Source organism: Fukomys damarensis, unplaced genomic scaffold (assembly GCF_012274545.1).
Source record: "Fukomys damarensis isolate Sample0158 unplaced genomic scaffold, DMR_v1.0_HiC HiC_scaffold_18, whole genome shotgun sequence".
Classification (NCBI taxonomy): Eukaryota; Metazoa; Chordata; class Mammalia; order Rodentia; family Bathyergidae; genus Fukomys; species Fukomys damarensis.
The window spans coordinates 10,979,483-10,989,499 of NW_022900930.1; the positions used below are offsets into that span (position 1 = coordinate 10,979,483).

The window sequence follows — 10,017 nt, forward strand, 5'->3', positions numbered from 1 at the left end:
TAAAAAAGATTTGAGGAGATGGAAATGTAATTCAGTGGTAGAATGTGTGCTTAGCTTGCATGAGACCCTGGCTTTAATCTCTAGCACCAAAAATGAAACAAACAACTGAAATTACAATAAAATTCTCAAGATTTTGCCAACCATGTAATCAGACAAATATAACAAGTTCAATAACTAGTGAAGAGTATTATGCCAAAATAATTTTAGTTTATAAAAAATTCAAAATCTCTTACCTTATCCTCAAAAACCCAGGATCACCACTAAACTAAATGCTCCCATACTTGTCCTTTTAGACATCATTCTTCTTGAATTTTGTATATTACTGAAGATAATCTTTTTCTGATCACAATTGTCTTACTGAAAAAAAAATTTTTTTTTCTGTAAAAAGTTAAAGGGCTGGGGAATTAGCTCAGTGGCGCTGTGCCTGCCTGGCAAGAGCAAGATCCTGAGTTCAATCCCCAGTACCAATAAAAATTAAGACAGATGTAGTTGAAACACTGAAAGATTAATGCAAGCAGCCAAAGTGAATAAATATCCTTACTAAAAGTCCTGACGCCAGCAATTTTATTTAGTAGACTATAAATACGTAACAATGATGTCCTTTCTTATCACAGGCAGTCTTTTACTTAACAGATTTGTGGCTGACATCTTACATAACAAAAGAAAAACTGAAATCTGCAAGGTAGCAGAAAAGGAGCAAGGATATAGGAAAATAATACATTTTATATAAATTATAAAGGACAGTTATAATGAAAATCCATTACTTTCCTCTCTAACTTAATTTTACAAAATAAAGTCAACAGATATAGGCTGTGAGCTGCTAGGAACACACACACACTGTAGCTTTCAAAGGACATTACTGTGATGTCGCACACTGCTCTCAGTTCTTAACTGGAGTGGAGCTTCCTTTTGTAGTCTTCTTCAGGTGGTGGTAATTTGGCAAGATTTTCATCAAGAAATCCAGCTGTAGTGTCTGGGGCTAAAAGATAAGATAATTAACAAGTGACTGGCAGAAAGCAAAGTCAGGAATAGCAGCTATGAGCTGGGGTAGAGCTCGCGGGGAGAGCATTTGCCTGGCACACGCAGGCCTTGGGGTTCAACCCTCAGTGCAAGGGCTGGGCGGGGATTTGGAAAACAGTGTTGCATATTATTAAAAATTAAACATCAAGCCCGGTGTAGTGGTGCATGCCTGCAATGCCAGCACTCAGGAAGCTGAGGACTGACTCGAGGTCCAGACCAGCCTGGGCTACATAGTGAGTTCAAGGCTAGGTGGAACTACAGAATACGACCCTGTCTCAAAAAGAGAAAAAAATCAGATATTCATGTTTACTTAATTCTAATCTCCTTTCCTCAACACCAGCTTCATTTCTCTTTTCAGTCATTTTTGATATTAGGAGGATAGTAAATAAATATTGGATTTTCCAACTTTAGTCCACAGAAGTAAAATTATAATAATAATAATAATACTGATAGTAATAATAGTAAGGTCAAATATTACAAAGATAGAGTAACTTAGAAAGAATTGGAGGTTTTCTTGGTTTGTTTTTGGTACTGGGGATCAAACTCAGGTCCTTGCACTTGCCAGGCAGGCACAGCACCACTGAGCTAAACTGGAGTTTTAATTCCTGACAAAATATGGCTAAGGATTAGAGGTAAAATGGTAAATGTTCTGAAAATGTTTTCTTTGGAGAGAGGAAAAGGTGGCTATATAACCAAAGAAATATATGCTGAATAGGCAAAGAGGTTCAAACTTTCAATCTAAATGTCTTATTATGTCCTTCGACCTAAAACAAGTGACTTATGCCCCAAACATCCTATCTTTTTCGTTTCCTACTCTAACGTGAAACTCCAAATATGTATTCATTCTTGCTCTGGGTTAACTTCTTGTGAGGCAGGAAAATATCTAAACACATTTGCTTATTCCTGGACTCAAACCCAAGGCCTTGTGAATGCTACGCATGTGCAGTTACACTGAGCTACACTCTAAGCCTGTAACTGTCTGCCTTCTAAGTGGTGCACTTGCTGCTCACTAAGACAGGTAGTATTGTGGGAGAGTTCACTGCTTAGATGGAACACCTCCTGAGAGAGGTTTTAGTGGTACCTGGGGCCGCTCCGTCTGCACCCGGCGAAGGCAGTCTGCACCGTAGATCACTGTATTCTCAGGGATGACTTCAAAAGTGTTTAGGCTGCAACAAGCCCCAATGATGCAACCACTTGTGAGTATTACATTTCTGCCTACATATGCTGTAGTAAAAACCGAGAGAGAATTGGAACTTAAGACACTGTATGATGACAACATTTCCCCCCTAATGACAGGTATAAAAATGCAAACTGGCCTTAAGAAAGAAACTAAATTCTTCAGAGTTTGTATAGACAGCACAGAAGTAGGCAGTACATTCAAGTATCAGATGGATTCAAAACAGAGCTCTGCTGACTATGGTAGTCATGTGGCCTTGGGTAAGTCATCGTAGCCTTTAAACTCAACTTTATCTATAAAATAGATAAAAGTGGGAGAGACCACCCTACTTTGCAGATTACTTTTTTCTTCTGGAGTACTTTTCAAAGAGTGGCCCCTGGTTCAATAGCTTCCTTTCAGAGTTTGAAGGACCAATGAGATAATAAATGTAAAGTACTGAGGGCACATTTGGCTTACAGCACACAATAAACAGAAAATGACAATCATGCTGATGATAATAACTGGCAATCCTAATTCAAATTCAAACCATTAAATAGACTAACAAAAAGTACAGTTTTATTATTTAAAAGAAAGGATTTTTTCATGCCAGTCAGCACCAAGACAGATAAACCACTACTATAAAAAAGTATCACAGTTCAGGTTCTTTCTGTGCCTCTGGAGCTGGTTCCTACCAGCGCTGGCGAATGGACACAAATCCCCGCCTGGTCCCAGCTGTAATCAGTAGGGACATTTGTTTCTGATTGGCTAGGGTAAAGCGGTCCGGAAATCAAAGAAAGCAAACTGCTTGAGAATTGATTTCCCCCCCTTAATTCTACAGTAACACGAATCAACTAAAATATTACCAACACCAGTATTTAGTAGAAATCTTTTAAAAATCTTTCCAAGGAATTCTACATTTAATCCAATCCAAACTTAAATGTACACGGCTGACTTTGTAACTTAATGTATTTAACCACAGTATCAGATAGCCACATAACCAGATTAGGTTCTTTTGAGGCAAAGAATTAGTTTGACAATAATTTTAGTCCACTTCCAGGCGTGCCACCTTGTCACAGTCTGAACTGAGGCTATTTCCCAGGGCACGGTGAAGAGAAAGCGGGGAGTTACCTTGACAATAGACCACCACTTACCTTTCGACTCAATGACGTTATTATCTCCCATTTTCATGGCTTGGGAATCTGTAAACCGGAGTTAAGTAGACAGTGTAAGCATGTTCCCCACCCCTGCACACACAGTATGTCTTTGCATTGTGCTGGGCGCAGAGGCGTGGGGAGGCCTACACCAGCCCTTGCCAGAACTCTTTGCTCAAGGCAATCTGTTGTAAAGTTCCAATCCTGGGCCACAATACTTCTAGGTATAAATAAATGACTCACACATTTTTTAAAAAAGAAATGAGTACTGTATGCCCCGATTTTGAGTATATTTTCACAATTTTTATTTATTTTTTGAGACAGGGTCTTGCTGCATGCTGCAGGCTGGCATTAAACTCACTATGGAGCCCAAACTGGCCTCAAACTCTCTGCAATCTTCCCGCCGCAACCCCCAAGCTCTGGGATTACAGGCAAGCGTCCCATCAAGCCTGGCCTACAATTGTTTTAGGAAAATCAAAACTATCCATTACTCAATCACTTAAATACTGTTAACAGTGTTATAGGTTGGTTGGTTGTCGGAAGGCACTCTACATAGTTTTGGGGAGAAATCATTTCACAATTAAACCATGAGTGGCCTATTCTTCTTGCCTACCCACCGGCTGTGACATCCCAAGACAAAACTCCGTTTTCCCTCTGGTCACAGCTGAGGCCTCAATGTCCTGTAATGCTGTGACCCTCAAAGGCAGGATTACATCCATTGAAGATATCCTGGTTCCTTGAGAACTGAGTAGTAAGAGAAATAAGAGAAAGGCTTCACTTGGGGAGGGGCAAATTCCTTATCAGCTTAACTCATCCCAACTACTGTTTTCAACACAAACTTTTCATTGACCTAAGATCCACATCAGCACAAGATCCTCATGGTCATAGGATTATGGCCACTCTCTGAGATACCTGATACCTCCTCTGATTACAAGATCCTTGTCAATCTAGGATGACTGCTGCCCTCTTAGTCATCTATTGACTTCCTATGAACCCAATAAATAGCGTGGCAAGCTTGGGGTCCCTTCGTCTTCGCTGCCCAGAGCAGGATTGATCAGATCCAGAACCCAGCTTCTTCTGTAAGTCTCATTTCCTTTCTATTCTTTAATTTTCCTGTGCTGTTGGTGGCTCACAGGAAACCAGGACCCACAGCAAGGGTTCTGATAACATCCTCTTTCCCTGTTCTCTATATTTGTTTCTTTGTTTTTTAAGTACCAGGGATTAAACTCAGGACCTTCACACTAAACTACATTCCAAGCCTTTTAAAATTTCGAGGTAGGGTTTTGTTAAGACACTAATTTGCAAAGGCAGGGCCTGAATTTCCAATGCTCCTGCCTGGGCCTCCCAGAGTGCTGGGATTATAGGCATATGCCACCATACCTGGCTAACAGTGGTATTTGCTGACATCACGAAAAGGTGTCCCCTATCATTTTAGAGTACAAAACCAAACAAAAGCACTGGTGACCCCTTCAAAGAAAAGAACACCTAGACAATGAAATATTTTTACCCCTGCCCATCATCTTCTTAAATTGGACAATATCATATTGTTTACCTAACCAAAATGACAAAGACATGGTTTTAATGAGAAGAGAAGCCAGAATTTCTATTTCAGAGTCTACTGCTATTCAGCCATTGCTACTTGTCAACAAGTAGTTTCAGCATAATTGAGCCAGGAGGTCACCAGGAACAGCTAGAGACAAGGAAAGACCCATGCTGGAGCCCAGCTTCTGAGCTAGATCTACCATCTGAGTTAAATTTTAACACAGATAAAGATATCTTAGTCTACGTACAAAAGAAGAAAAAAACCAGGTAACACAGGTCTCCAGCAGGTACCTGGTGGTCTTCAGCAACGCTCTCTCATTCCCCTCTTCAACCTCCTCCACCTGCTGTAGGCTCTGAATACAATAACAGTTCTCCCAAGGGCTGTAAAAGGTCAAAGCCCCCTCACCTGACAGAGGGGCAATGTCAAGCTGATCACTGGCAAGAATAAAACCTCAGATTAATTTTTCAATCCCAACCCAAACCCTAATGCTTAAAACTATCAACACCAACCCTCCTTGGGGCCATGAACTCTTCTAACTCTGTTCAACAGAGTGTACTTTCACTTTAAATAAATCTTTCATTTTGGTTTTAAGTACCTGGACAAGACCTAGGATCCAGTAATAAAATGACGTTCAAAATGCAGAGCTAACAGTGTATGCATGTGCGTGTCAGAAAATGGCATACAGTAGCTACATAACTCTACTGAGTTATTCACCAGAACAGGAAAGAATTTGGATTTTTGTGTGCGATGCTGGGGATCAAATCCAGACCTCACAATGGCTAGGTACGCACATACTCTACTACTGATCTATAGCTCCAGAAAGGATTTTTAATGTACTGCTGAGTCTGTTGAAAGAGTAGGATGGCCTACTCTTAAAAATATAATTATTATATATATATATATATATGTATATTACAGATATATGTGACAAATTATGACAGTTTCAACAAGGGTGATTTGCATATCAAAGAATATCTGAGAACAACTTATGGTACATTATTATAAAGGATACAACAGCCAACTTCAAACACATTATTGGTGCCAATGATCATGGGTTTGGGTTCCGGATCTTCAGTGTCAGGGGTGATATTATCTGGGTGACTATAAAAAGAAGAGACAAATTGTCAAAAAGCCATTAATACAAAAAGCAATTTTCCTTTCATTTTAGAATTTGTTAATTTTCTTAATTTCACCTGCTTGAAATACTTAACTACGTCAGTTATTTCTTGATCCAAGAGAATCATTTCTCCTCTGCATTGGAGAAATCCAGCAGAACTCCCTAAATGTAAGGAAGTCAGAGTGTGCTGAAAGACAGCCTCTAGATAGCATTCTCCAGGACAGGGTAGAAAAGGATGCTGACTATACTTTTATTTTCAACCTGTTAAACTGGAATCAAAATCATGCCTAACTTGAACATTTGTCATTCTAAATAATCATTTGAGATTGTGAAATGTAAACAGATATTCATATAAAATAATTTATTTTATGGTAATAGTGAGTTGAAATATTTGGAAGATAACATAACTCAAAGGAGGAAGCAGTTTTTTTTTCTACCCAGGAGGAAGCTGTTTAAAATAGTGTTTTATCTCTGACAGTTGAGTTACTGCAGAATATCGCTGGGGTTGACTGGCTTGTGCTGAAGGTGCCAAATGTATTTTAAAGAGAAAATACTTAATATAGTAAGAAACTCCCAAATTCTAAGTAAGACTTCAGACAAATCAGTCTTTTTAACACAGTTAAATATTTTCCCAAGATCTTTATACAAATTCCATACATTGCTACTATAAATTAGGTAGAAGTTTGAATTTCTTGCCAAAATTTTATCTAGAAAAACCTATGAAAATCTCATGGGTATTATGGTCTCATTCTCTAAAATCTCATACATGTTCTAATGTTATTACTAATTATTATTATTGCAGATTGAACCCAGTGCCTTTGTACTGAACTACATCCCTTCCCTTTTTAATTATTATTATTATTTTTTGAGACAGGGTCTCATTAAATTGCAAAGCTGCCTGGGCTAGGATTGAACTTGTGATCCTCTTGCCTCAGCCTCCCAAGAGTCCTGGGATTACAAACACAAGCCACCATGCCTGGGTTCTTTTTATCATTAAAGCTTAAAAATTGCTTCTAGGACCTAGATTTTAAACTCTAATTCTGGTTGGTACCTATGCAGAACACATGAAAATGGAGTTAAGTTCAAATGTCTGGTCACGAGTCATAAATAACATTTCAACTAGAACCAAGAAATTCAACTACAAATTCTCTCTAGCACTTGGAGCCTGCAATGCTCAGGAAATGTCTGCTTAAGGGAAGAATGAGAAGATGACACACAAAGCAAAGATTATCAGACCCCAGGCGGAGTCTTGTCAGCCACTAAAGAGCTCTCACCTCGGACAAGTCATTTCTGCTATCAGGTTTTTGGGTCCGTCATTTACAGGTGCTGAAAAACATCCTTAACGATTTCTTAGCTCTAAAGTACTGGGTCTGGGCCAGGGATTTAGCTCAGTGGCATTGCGCTGGCCTCACAAGCACAAGGTCATGAATTCACTCCCTGGTACCATAAACAAACAAACAAATAAATAATGGGCCTTCTAAATGTCAGATGCAAAAGTGTTTTTACAGACAGCGGAAACTGATGAGGAGTGTAACCTGCAGTGCTCAGCTCAGAGTATATGTAAGAGTCTTACTCACGCATTTATGATCAGGGCCTGTTCTTCTATTAGATTACCTTCACCGATCACTATTGGCCCGGCTTCCGCAATAATTCGTGCTTTGGGGTGGACCACTGTCCTCGGTCCTGTTAAAAACAGTTTGAGGAGAAATTATCGGTAGAGGCTAAGCCTCCAGTAGGAGAGTGGGAAGAGACCAAGGGTGGTGCGGCTGTTGGGAGGAATGCTTTCCACGTGTGTGCCCGGCACTAACGAGGGAGGGAAATGGCACAGGACTGGAGCCAGACAGCTCTGGCTTGGCCTCCATCACTGATCACAGCAGTGAATCCAGAATATCTCAGATGACGAGAATACCGATCCTGCAGGCTTGCTGTAAGGGGTGCGATGAGATGATGCTGGAAGCAGGGAAAGTGGCACATAGTTAGCAATAAAAATGTATTCCCTTTCCTTCTCGCAGAAAGGTAAAAGTAAAGCTCTCTGCCACAAGGTGGTGCTTTCTTATCTTTTTTGCTCATTTGTTTGTTTGCTTTAGTGGTACTACGGACTGGACCCAGGGACGTCATGCATGCTAAGATATCCCCAGCCCTTTTTCTATTTTTAATTTTGAAAAAGGATCTCACTATGTCACTAAGTCTCCCAGGCTGGGCTTGAATTTATGATCCTCCTGCCTTAACCTCTCCGAAGTATTGAGATTACAGGCATGGACCAGTGTGCTCAGCTGATTTATCTTTTTACTGTGTGATAAAGAGGAAGTATGAGTGAACAAAAGTCAGAAAATATGGAATAAAGCCTTAGTTTTGTTCCTCTCTCACTATCCCTAATATAAGCATTCTTGGAAGGAGGCAGAATTTCTGTCATCTGGTCTAGGATATGATTCTGACCAGCTAACATGGAAAAAGTGAAAAAGAGATAGAAAAAGACAACAGTAATCACGGATGTCCTCAGACTCTGGTGCAGGGACAACTGAGGCAACATGACCAAACTCAAACCTAAGTAAGCAAGGGGGGCCCACCACCTCCAGAAGGAGCAGGCCCCGCACTGCCTCACCAGGGCTGGGACTCCGGAATGCTAGCAGGCTCCCTCCCCTGCTCTTATCTCCAGCCTGGCCTGTGTTTTAGTGATAGCGAAACTACTGATGAGAAAACATAACCTCCTTTTAGCCTGTCTCCAGCACCCCTCTTATCACCCCAACACAAAGCTCTTTTCTATTGGTAAACAAGTAGACAAGAAGTAACTGATTCTGAAAGTAGGAGAGGGTGGACAGAAAGACCGGTGGGATGGCAAAGGGACTAGGAAGGTAACTCACACAAAAAACTGAGTATTCAATTGTATGAATTGTTAATTTATTAAAAAATCATTGTCTATGACAGGTGAGACAGCAGCACTCTGTGTAATTGGGAAAAACAACAAGAAAATCTACATGCTGTTCTTGACCCCTGTGAGATTATTCTTAAAAAGTATTCACTCACAATGTATAATAAGTATGAAAATGTTTCTGTTGTCCAAAGAATTGGAAACTCAAAGCAACTTACTCTTTTCCTGATAACAAAGGGGAGGGGTGTGTGACAACATGGGCCCCAAAAAGGACGTACAGACCAGAGCTGCCTGGTAAAAAGCAGCCTGAGAGGGGCCTGATACTTCTATTACTTCTGGCTCCCTAAATCTGCTGCTGCTGAAGTAAAATTTTACAGGCAAATTTTCTATGTAGGACAGAAGACAGGATCTCTTTGATGCCTGGGAAGCTTCTCAAGCTGTCCTCAGGGGTGAATGTGTGTGCTTTATTTTCTTTAAAAACAAATAAATACTCTCTCCCATAGATGGACATATACTGTATACACACATATCTACACAGATATAAATGTATACATGCATTTATAAAACAACACATAATTACTAAAAATTCATACAAAAAAAAGCAAAAGCTAAAAGATTCTGCCATGACAATCCTATTCCCTAGAGGTAACTTGTTCATGCTGGGCATGGCGGTGCGTGCCTATAATTCCAGAACTCAGGAGGCTGAGGCGAGAAGATTGCGGGGAGTTTAAGGCCAGCCTGGACTACATAGCTAGACCGTCTCAAAAACAAACAAACAAACAAAAAACCTAGAAGTAACTATTCTTAAAACTTTGGGACATACTATTCCAGACTAAATATAACTGTATAGTTTAGATCTGTGAATATCACTATATATAAACTATATCTCATTTTAAAAGTTTGAAAAGAAATGTAACCTGGAGAAAAAATATGTATCACAAGCAAACACTTCTTTAAAGCCAAAGGAATAATATGTATTCTACAGTTGCTTTTTTAAAATGGTGATTTTCCACGTAATCATATCTAAGTAGATATTATTTTTTTGGTACGGGGATCAAACTCGGGACCTTGCATTTGCAAGGCAGGTGGTAGAACCACAGAGCCAAATCCCCAGGCCTAAGCAGATATTATTATTATTTTTTTTTGGTACCGGATTGAACT

At 39.8% G+C, this 10,017-nt stretch overlaps 1 protein-coding gene across 2 annotated transcripts in view; it reads right to left on the minus strand.

The window, feature by feature from the left end:
* Positions 1–537: 537 nt before the first annotated feature.
* Positions 538–10,017, minus strand: part of Dctn6 (dynactin subunit 6) — a 34,619-nt gene continuing 25,139 nt past the window's right edge. The window contains exons 3-7 of one of the 2 annotated variants that reach the window (XM_010621982.3): positions 7,565–7,670; positions 5,883–5,971; positions 3,328–3,375; positions 2,102–2,244; positions 546–979 (exon numbers count right to left, since the gene is read on the minus strand). In XM_010621982.3, the coding sequence (XP_010620284.1) occupies positions 881–979; positions 2,102–2,244; positions 3,328–3,375; positions 5,883–5,971; positions 7,565–7,670 (485 nt within the window). In that variant the 3' untranslated portion in view covers positions 546–880. Of the gene's footprint in view, positions 980–2,101; positions 2,245–3,327; positions 3,376–5,882; positions 5,972–7,564; positions 7,671–10,017 lie in introns of both variants that reach the window. The other variant, XM_033765387.1, reaches the window with a different exon arrangement.